This window comes from Accipiter gentilis, chromosome 27 (assembly GCF_929443795.1).
Source record: "Accipiter gentilis chromosome 27, bAccGen1.1, whole genome shotgun sequence".
NCBI lineage: Eukaryota > Metazoa > Chordata > Aves > Accipitriformes > Accipitridae > Astur > Astur gentilis.
This window is the reverse complement of record NC_064906.1, coordinates 16169918-16180917: the sequence shown is the minus strand read 5'-3', so window position 1 is coordinate 16180917 and position 11000 is coordinate 16169918. Positions and strand designations below refer to the sequence as shown.

Here is an 11000-nt window from a genome sequence, read left to right as displayed (position 1 = left end):
GTTAAAACCGGGGGTGGGGGGCAAAGCCCAAATTAACGGCCAGAAACACCACACGAAGGCGTCAGCTCATCTACGTGATTTTATGTCTCCATAGAATACATAAAGTTAACAATAACCCTATTTATTACAGCTTCCCAGAAGGTTACAAGGATGGTAGCGTAAAAGTCTCGAGACTGCAGTAGTTTAAAAATTGGTTTCAATTCTTTTATCAAACGAGCATAGTAATAAGGGAGCTATTTTACAGAGAGTGAGCAGCGACGCACAGTCTCGGTTTCAAGAAAGAGAAACATAATACAGAGTCAAAATAAACCTCAGCTATCGACAGGCAGCACTACTCTTCACATCATACTTTGTCCAGAAGACATGGAAATCGAAACCTGTCAGACTTGACTGCTTCCACTGAAGAGAACTGTGCCGAATTTTCCATTAATAGAAAAGTCAGTAGCAGAGCAACTTTCTTCAAAGAAAGAACACCACCAGCCATTGATACTGCCTTCTAAGATGTAGTGATATTAAGGTTACACTGGAAGGACAAGTTCTCCAGGATTTAAAAAAAAAATTCTTAACATGATTTGTAAAGTGTAGTTCATTATATCCATTGTGCTTTTGAAACGTTTATGTTGCAGGGATCTTTGGCAATCCAAATTCATCTACCAATACACCATCCTGTAAGAAAGGGAAAGAAGCAACAGGTTAACAACTCTCCACCAGCCAGAACGTTTCACAAAAGTTTCCTTACAATTTCTATAAAGTGATATATCTGTAATTGTCCCTGTGTGACAGCTGGGGTCAAAATAAGAGCAACGGTGTTCTCCCTCACTATGAAGCTGTATCAAAACCCCAAAAGCAAACACACAGAAGACTTTCTTACATTTTTAAGAATAACTGTAGCAGGAGCTGTAATAGTATACTTCATTCTACTTGCATTCAGACGATGTTAGAATCACAGAATCGTTTAGGTTGGAAAAGACCTTTAAGATCATCAAGTCCAACCATCAACCCAACACCACCATGCCCACTAGACCATGTCCTGAAGTGCCTCGTCTATGTGGTTTTTTAATAACTCCAGGCATGGTGACACCACTGCTTCCCTGGGCAGCCTGTTCCAATGCCTGACAACCCTTTCAGTAAAGATATTTCTTCTAATATCCCATCTGACAGGAGTTACAAAATGCCATTTTAGCTCTTTAAAATATAATGAAGAGCATTCAGTACACTGTACTGTCTCATATATAGCATCCAAAATATGTAAAACAGCACATTTTCTTGTTCAAAATATTGATTCCAAATATCAAGCAACCAACACAAATGTGACTAATCCAAAACAAAAAAATACACGTATATTGCTTTTAAAGAGGAAAGGACTCACTTTGTTTTTCGTGTCAGTAGGAGTGACATCTGGGATTGCTGGAGCAGATGCAGCTTCATCTAAGTAGGAATTGTCTTCATCAGCTAAAAGCTCATCACCTAACGCATCCAGTTCTGGAATTAAATTATGTCGGTTGGAAAATTATGCAAGGAATTCCTTTTGCAAAAGAAAAGTCACTCTTACAGAGAAACAGGATTCATACTGAATGCTTACATTCATACTCATTCAGCATTATTTAGTCATCAGTCAGGAATACAGACACACACACAATGGAGAACCTTCTTTCCATCATTGTAGCATTCCATCAGCGTATCTCTCATGTTTGTCTCATACTCTTGTTACTGGTCTTAAAGGAAATGCAGCTTTTATGTTTAAAAAAGTGATTAAAACTTTTTTTTTTTAAACACACTTAAAAGTATTTGACTAATGAAATTAAAAATCACTGTATGACTGCATGATGATTTTTACGTTCAGTAACGTAAAAATCATCCTCCACCTTCCTCACCTGCTTCCAAGTCATCTTCATCAATCTCTGGTGTTCCATAGCTGCGACTCAGTGCCTCCTGGACTTCATTGGCTTCTTCCATCATATCCTCTAACTGATCTTGTATGTCCTGAAGCAAGAAACAATTTCAACTGGTCCATATTTTATAGTTTTAAACTTATCAGAGATTAATCAAATTCAGTTTAATAATTCCAACATACAAGGCACTCAAATTTGTTAATGCATAAACTGTTTTTTGAAGCAGCATTAATACAAGTCAAGACACATGCGTTCAGGACTACAGTGTGGCCTTAACTACTATTAAAATTACAATAAATGTATGAGGTAGAAAAAGAAGAACCTTGAAACAACATCTCTGCAAAATCCTCTTGGTTTAAGTATTCTTCAGGGTAAATTGAAAACCTCTAATAAAATACCCAGAGTCCAGCATCATCCTGAAAAGCAGGAGAGTTTGAAATCTAGAGAAATTAAATCTACCATCTGGAGAATAAGCACTAACCTGAGTTGTGCCACAGCAAAATTTAGAGGATACTTTAGCATACCTCTTGGCACTATACTTGGTAAAACTAAGGAGACAATACTTGCCTAAAGGTTTACAATGCAGGCCATATATAAAAACAGCGTAGGAGAGAGGACTTAAAGGAATTCAGCACTGGCATTTGATAAGAGTTTAAGTACAGCATACTTTATATTTAGAGATCTTACAGGGGTTTCTTATGCATTTTCTGAAGACAGGCTCAGGCCTTGCAGACTTCTTGAAATTAAATTTTTTGTTTGTTTTTTGGTTGGGGGGGTTTTGCTTGTTTTGGGGTTTGGGTTTTGTTTTTTTTAATCAGGTGCTACCTTGAACTGGGGGAGCAAAGGACTGCGTGTTGCTAACATGGAAGAAAAATAAAAGAAAAAAAAAGAGGACAAAAAAGCCATAGCAGGAAGTATTCACCAACATTTACGCCGAAGTACAGAGGAAAGAAAGGGAGACGTTAAAGATTAGCCCAGCAAGGAAACAACAATCAGTGCAGTAAGGCCAACAACTGACTGTGCAGTACCAGAGAAATCGGGAAGGGATTATGATGGTGTTCCCATAAAAAAGGGAGAAAAACTCATGTGAACTAAAACAGTCAGCTTACATTTAAGTTACACAGTCCACTTGTCACTATTTTAGTACACTGTTTCTGTGCTTTAATAACTATAGAAGCTCACCTCAATTTGATCAATTTTGACTTGCTTGTAAGCTTTCTTCATTTCTTTCACCCCCAGTTTCATTGCATCAACCTAGAATAGAGCCAAAAAACATGTTTGTATCTGATGTAGCATACACAAATTAAACAAATGTGAGATTAATATACTGGTACCGTTGTCTTTGTATCCTTCAGTGCCTGAATAGTGTAATTAGCTTGTTCCATATTAAAAGACTGCTGTGATAGATTATCCCTCTGTTGTTCATACCTGTTAAAAACAATGCAAATAATGGCTTTAAAACACCACACTATTTATTGCCAAAAAAATTCTTAATTTTTTTTTAAATTGAAAAATCAGCAGCAGTAGTCTAAAGATAGGAACAGATGGTCGTTTTTTGTTGTTTGGGTTTTTTTTAATTTCTTATAAACAATCACAGAATAAACAGCTTCATAAAAATCTGGCCATATGCATTTATGTGTATTTGAAGTGGACAAAGTGACTCCTGAACTAAGCTTCTGTTCTAACTGACAGCAATACCATATTTGTATAGGCTAACACAGTAGGTGAGGATATAGCAAAAGTTTTAATTGCTATAAGCTAGAGATGCATGCCGTTGCTCACTAATGCTGTAAGCACAATGGAAGAGATGCAGGTTATCCAAACCACAATGGCTCTGCACTGGAGCTTTGCAGGGCAGGGAGGAGAGGGAGGATAGGGTAGCAAAAGGTAACTGTTAAGGCTAACCAGAAAGAAGAGGGAGACTTTAAAAATCAAGAAATCATCCTTCTCAAAGCTAAATTTGTATCCAATCAAGAATGTAAAGTGTGTCAAGTTAAATATAAAAATGAAAGCATAAACATGAACAGCGAGTCCTTCTTCAAACCCAAGGCAGAACATCTGCAAGACAAGGATGCTCCGAATACAGAACAGCTTCTGGACAAAGAATGACTAAATAAATTACTGTTCAACAAGATGGAAAAGATATGATGATAGCCTATTATGAGGGGCCCAGTGACTGTAAATAGGCGAACAACTATCAAGTAAGATTAGCAGGTGGCATAGGAAAAAAAATGAAAAAAACCCCACCCCAAACCCAAACCCAAACAACAAAAAACCAAACAAAACCAAGCAGTCCTTCTTCTCATAACATCTAACTATTGCATTCCTTACCATAGGATGTTTTGGATGGTAAGAGTTCACAAATACTTAACAAGTAATTGAGCAAGTCTGCAGAGGTACAATTCATCTGAGGGATATGAAATACAAGACGAAGGAGCTTTGGCTCAGATAGCATCTAAGAGATTTGCAATTCAGGGAGTGTAAAATATTCCAGCGACTGAACACTTGCCATGTTCTGGCATTCTTTTCTTTGTATTTGTTGCTGGACACTTTTCAAGACAGTATAGCAGACTATACCAGACCACAGGATCATCTATCCTGTCTATTCTGTTTTTTTTGCATAGACACAATTACCTGTGCTACATGTGCTCAAGTCCTAAAGGGTGTCCACAGAGAACAGGTAAATTTCCAGTAAACCAGACCAAGATCATTAAGTACACGATCTACAGCACTCAATTAATAATATAAAATGAGGCACTGTAAGAAAGTTTAGGACCCAAGCATTGCTTTAATAATGAGCAGATTTAGGTCAGCTTGTCCCAATCCAAATTTATATGCTCACATACAAGTAAGGCATAAATATGCTGATGCAAAATCTGCAAGGAGATGCTTCTGAAAGGCCGGCTAGCTTGTTCAGCATTTTTCTTTAAAGAATGCTCAGAAGCAAGAGTACTGGAAAAATAAATGAAAGTGTGCCATCACCCTTAAAGAAAACAGGCTTTCATTAATCCCAAACTGAGAAAGGTTTAAACTTACATTCGCTTCTGCTTTAACACTCTCAATGCTTTCTGCTTTACTGTATTCTGAAAGACACAATATCGTTATGTTAGGAAAAATATTTGACTTCACTCTTGATTATACCGTTTAAACCTAATGTATTGCATTTAAGTTTTCCAAAAGATTCCTCAGTTACCAGTGCAAAGAGTTTAACAACAGTCACATTCAGCATTTGTCCTGCATTAATGATTAACCAAATAGGCTTGTAAGTAAAGCTTCTAATAGAAAATACTTTCAAATTTCTGGCTTTTAAATTTTTTTTTGATAAGCAGAATACAAAGTCAAACTTAGTTCACCAGAACCATCTTTCATCAACACATTTTAATGGTCAGCATCAAATAATACTGCAAAAGGTACTTTAACAATACTGTTTATATTAGATATGTTTATTATTAGATAGATTTTATATTACATGTTCATCCACTTTCAAAAACGGGTTTTCCTACTCCCTTTCTGCACAGTGCAGACCTTTTTGTTTTGGCTGATGAAGAAAACAGCCTCTCTACTAGACTTAATTCAGGAACTGAGGAATTACAGTACACTTTGGAAGAAATAAAGACCAGTGAAAACACTGTTCAAAGATGCATGTCTAAGAGATGCTTCAGAATAAAAATAATCCTGCAGGATCTTTAGATCTCATCAGTAGGGCACCATGCAATTCTAAGAACCTGATGAACTGGCTAAATCACGCCACTACGTGACAAGAAGTATGAGTCACATCCTCTCATGCTTAAATCCCACAGAAGATTCTTACCTTTGCAGGTCCCTCTCTCATCTTCTTCATTTGATCCTTATACTTCACTAGTTCTGCATCAAGCCTAGCAATTTTCTTGTCAATTGACTCAGCTCTGCTATCCACCTTTAATACATAATGGGGAAAACAAACAAAAAAAACATTCATTAAGGTTTTGTTCAGGTATTGGACAATAAAAAGAACAGCCTCAGTTTCATTATGCTTCTAACTGAATTGTGTCTTCACTCAGTGGTTTTATAAACAGTTTGTAGAGAATCCAAACCCAGAATCAAGTGAAACACCTTCTACAAGGAGCACAAGAAACATTCTGAGGTTGCAGGAAGCTCTGCCATTGCAACATGTTGTCATCACTTTGAGATGCTCCCTTGCACACCCACTCAAGTCAAGGTCTCCGTTCAGGAATTTCTGATAACTTCCAGTGCCAGGGACTAAACTGGAACGGAGAAAGGAAAACCTAAGTGTACCATGCTGGCAGGTAGGGGGGAAATGCAAATGGGACAGGGATGTGTTCAGCAAGGCTAGAGGTTTATTTCTGGTGAGGAGAGAACAGTAATCCTTCAGAATAATACCTGGATTACTGGTTACGTTTAAGAAGCCCAGACTTAACCATTTTTTCAAAGGTGCCTAACTTATTTGTCTGAGAGACACTTTCCCCATCACTTCCCGCAAAAGACGCCAGGACACAGCAGTTCCACCTTGTAGCTACTCTGAATTCTTACTGCACTTTTGCTTCAAATCCCAATAGTAGCTGCGTAGCTCAGTGAAAGACCTCCAGCAGTCAAGCCCAACAACCCTGCTGCAAAGCGTATCACAGAGCTGTCATCATGGAAATATTTTAACCATTCTGCATAAGAGGGTTAAAAGTGATAATTACATAACCCAGCATGGGTATAGATCATTCTAACAGCATAGACAAATTCATAAAAAAGATAAAGAAAGCCTCCTTAACGTGAACCAACTTTCACAGCATTTCTCTGGAAACAACAAAATAAAGCTTATTAACTTCTCATTCCAAGGAGCCTCTCTAGGGATTAGAATATACTGACATTCCAATTATAGCGTGAGGCCAATCAGTGCAAATTTACAATTTTGACTTGCTAATAGTGTGGCTAAACATGTATAATTATGCAGATTTTCATTTTGGTGCCTCAGTGATCCTTTTGAATCTCTGCTCTAGGACAGCAACATGCTTTCACCAGAGGCATCCTGAGTAGAACATTTGATATGAACACTCCACACAAGACATTAAAGTGCCTGGGCACAGCTGGCATTGAAAAAAATTGTATTAAGCTTTCTATGATGCCAAATATTTTACTAACAGCAAGACAAAGAGATACTGGCGATTGCAAACCTCTTGCAGGCTCAAAGTGTAGCACCTCCTCAAGATCTTCATCAGCTAAATGTATCTCTGAGGTCAGCCTCCCTCACAGGGAAAACCCAGTTATTTGGTTTATTTATATGATTCTTTTAGGCAGTACTAGCAGAAAACAGAGACAGATCCTCCCACCTTGATTAACTACATAAAAATTGCACACACATATTACACAGGACATTACACAGCTTTTAAAAATGAGAACGGACAGAAGAGGGGACAATGGATCTAATTTATCCAAAAGAAAACTAGACTGTGTATTAGGACTTGAAGAGCTGCTTTCTATTATTGACAAATAAGGCATGCTGAGGTACGTTTCGTTGCTAAAGAAGGGCCCCAATCTAAACAAAAGAAAGTGATCGTGGTATCCCAAATCGCTATTAAGCAAAATCACATTTTATTTCAATTAAAAAAAGAACATCACATACAAGACTGAGTTTTAACACTGTTGTCACAACTATTGGTCTTTTGTTCCTATGTTTCCTACTTACTACTCTGAAAAAACGTAAATTTGGAATGTTTTTTCAAAGAAGACAAAGTAAAAACAATACCAATGCCACAGATCCTTCCTCCTACCAGCCTCATGACAGCTTTGAGTCATCTGATTGTGCTCAGCCAGCAAGGATAAAAAAAATCTGCCACTTAGTGCAATGTCGAGGCAAGCACAGCAGGCGGGCAAGACAGCGAGCAGAAACTGCAAGGGAGAATGGGAACACACCAGTGGAGAATAAGTGACAGAAGGGCATCACACAGCCAGCCGGAAAACTCAATAGTAACCAGCCATCGAAGAAAAGTAGGGAGAACTGTTCCCTGGGCTTTAGTAAACACTTCAGATTAGTGACCCCATAGAACCAGCTCTTTAAATGCAAAAATCTTGAATTGTTTTGATATCTTAAGGTGATGCTTGTTCTCTCACCACAGGAGAAAAAGCACATTGTGTGCTGATCTTATTGGGTTCAGTCATACTACTTCTGCATACACAGGAAAGAACACCCCAAACACAGGCATAATTACCGCCCAAGAGTTGTCTACATTTTTAACAAATAGTAACTCTAAACATTAATCATTGCTCGCCAAATACAATAACTCCTAACTGCCATTTAATGGCCAATTACCACTGAAGTAACACAGTAAGAGATTTTACAAAGCAATCTGACTCTTTCAAAAGATATAACAAAATGTGTCTAAGATTGAAAACAACATAGAGGTGATATTACTTGTGTCTCCAAATTGTTGAATTTCACATGCGAAAGAAACAGTGCAAGTTTTTAACATCTCACACAACTCTCTTCAATAATGATTCACAGGCAATTTAAGAAAAAAAAAACAAACCTGATGATCTCTCTCATCTTTTAGCAGGACCTGTACTAGAGATTTCACTATTGGAAAATGACCTGAAAACACAGCAAGTTATTTTCAGATCAAATAGATTACCTCATGTAAATTGGCACAAAAAGTTAATGCACAAACTTCAAACTCGTAAAAGGAAGTATGTTTCTGCCCACACCTACTAGTATACAGAACTGTCTTAAATTTTAGTTCCATCCACAGAAATTTAAAGTTGTCAAAACAGGGCAAAAAGCTAAGATGGAGCTCAGTAACATTAACAGTGGTTTATAGACTTCCTCATACCAAGAGCTGTGCTTGGACCCAGCCCTTCATTTCTCAACAGCTGACCAACACAGGCTCTTGATTTCGTATCTTAAAAGCCACCCTGTAATCCATCACGGGTTGCCAAGTCACCACATATGTAACATAAATCTGAAAGTCTGCGTTTCCGCTAACCTATTGTCTTCTATAGCCAAATTTTCAGATAATGTCATTATAGACAACTAGAAGACAATCAAAACTGCATGTAGCTCCTGGTGGGTAGTGGTGACGACCACCTTTTTGGAAAAAACCCTAAATTCCTGGCATTGCCAGTCAAAGCAGCCGTTTAAATTACACTTTTATGTACCCCAAAAATCCACTGGGATTGAACAAGCTCCTAGTGGAAGACAGCCTACTGGCATATCGAAATCTGGCCGGTTTTGTTATGATTTGTCTCAACATTAGAAAACACACATTAAATTGGAACTGTCAAAATCAGCCCTCAGAAATCTGACTGACTAATATAGAGTTGGCTGCTCTGAGGAAGAGATTTCCTGATCTTCTGCTTATAGCGCTGGAATGGCAAACTTAAGTATTAATAACAGTATCTCAGATGGATTTTGGAGTTGCAGACATCCACCAAAGCATTCACTGGTAACAATGGGAAAGCTCACCCGGATTTTTGAGGATATGCTTTATTTACTGTTCTAACTAAACGTACTTGGAGCTATGTTTGGGTTCAACACCGCTAAAAAGCAATGCAGATTCTTTGCCAATAAAATAACGTACTGGGAAAAACAGTAACTGTGACCACTTCTCTCCTCATCCCAGCCACTGGCATCCACAAGAGACTGATGTGCATGGGTTTGTGTAGGCAGCACTGACAAATATCAGGTGTTTAACTGAAAGAGTCTCTTCACTGGGTAGCAAAATAAGTCTTCTGGGAGGAAAACGGTGATTTTCCACAAAAACGCTTTGTTGCCAGGTTCCAGGGAAAATGCTCAGTTACCCTCTACTTATACCACAACCATTACTGACATTTCACCTGCCTTTGTTAGCCACTCGGACAAATACTCAAGACTTTTGTGTTCTTTCTTCACCTCTCAAAATTAGTTCAAGACAGAAGGAGCGGTAAAAACATACCCCGGTTTTCTTCGCAAACTTAAAAGCCAAACAAAGACTATGAAATTACAAGATTAACCTTCTTAAAACTTTTCCTTAACCTTCTTTTCAGGCAGGCCAACCTTACAACAGCTGTGAAGTGTTCCACCACGTGCTTCCTCAGCATTTCTTACTCGGTCTGGGCTTAACTGTCCACCTGCACACGCCTTTGCCATCGACCCTACGGCAAGCTCGTCCGTAGCAGACAGAACAATCTTCATCAGAAGGTGGGATCTGCCCTCCCACCTTCTGTATGGGACAAAGGGGCTCGTTCCCTTACTCCTGTCCCTGCCTTCTCGCAACTTGGAGGGAGTTGGCGCGTGCGATCAGAGCAGCGAAGCCCTCAGACGGAAATAATGGAAATATCCTCGAGGATGTAAGACGAGCCAGGCCTTACACGCCCATTGCGTGCATCAATTTATGGGATGTGCTCCTAGGCACAGCGAAGAAACACAGGAGTGGGCGTATATCTGTACAAGCGCCGATGCCCAGGTGTGCGCTAAAACACACCTGCGTGCACACACACACACACAACCACACCGTGCCAAAGCACGGCCGTGTAGCTACACACGCTCAAGTACACACACCAGCAGACCCGCACACCGCTCTCTTTCCACCCCCGGATACCCAGACGCACACCCGTGCGCAGGTGCATACCGACACCCACATCCATCCGTCTGTCCGTCTGTCCATCTATCTATCCGTCCACAGGCCTCTGTCTCCAAACCACCGTACGTACGCCCACCGCCCCCCCCCTCGCCCTCGCCGTGCCTCCGGGGCGGTGCAGGCCCGGAGACGGGCACTGAACTCGGGGCCGAAGCTCCACACCAGCGGAGGCGGGCAGGGCCCGCGGGCCGCCGGCCCTCCAGGCTCGCCCTCAGCTCCCGGGCCTCACCCCACCGGCCGGGCCGGGCCGAGCCCGGGCCGTTCCACCGCTCCCTCAGCCCCCCACCACCACCACCACCCCCGGGGAGGGCACTGACCGTCCCGATGCAGTCGGTGAGGCTGGGCGGAGGCGCCTTCGGCTTCGCTTTACCGAAGAAGCGGTTCATGGCGGCGGTGCCTCGGTCCCGGTAACAGCTCCCGGCCGACCCGGAAACCCACCGACGGCCAGGCTCCGCCCCCACCCCACCCCCGGAGCGCTGGTACGGCGGCACGCCCCCGGACTTCCGCC

The 11000-nt window shown here is 40.6% G+C and overlaps 1 protein-coding gene across 1 annotated transcript; it reads right to left on the bottom strand.

Annotated features, from left to right (window-relative positions):
• Positions 1 to 61: 61 nt before the first annotated feature.
• Positions 62 to 10949, bottom strand: CHMP5 (charged multivesicular body protein 5). The gene is made up of 8 exons (XM_049830423.1): positions 10810 to 10949; positions 5704 to 5808; positions 4929 to 4975; positions 3227 to 3320; positions 3075 to 3146; positions 1875 to 1983; positions 1370 to 1482; positions 62 to 666 (listed from the first exon to the last, which is right to left on the bottom strand). Exons 1-8 carry the CDS (start codon positions 10876 to 10878, stop codon positions 616 to 618), a joined length of 660 nt encoding a protein of 219 aa, XP_049686380.1. The 5' UTR covers positions 10879 to 10949; the 3' UTR covers positions 62 to 615.
• Positions 10950 to 11000: the final 51 nt, after the last annotated feature.

Coding starts and splice junctions, on each gene's coding strand:
- CHMP5 (XM_049830423.1), bottom strand. CDS start 10,878: ATGAACCGCTTCTTCGGTAAAGCGAAGCCGAAGGCGCCTCCGCCCAGC. Junction 3,147..3,226: donor TGAAGGATACAAAGACAACG/GTACCAGTATAT, acceptor GCTCTATTCTAG/GTTGATGCAATGAAACTGGG. Junction 1,483..1,874: donor TGAAGATGACTTGGAAGCAG/GTGAGGAAGGTG, acceptor ATTTAATTCCAG/AACTGGATGCGTTAGGTGAT.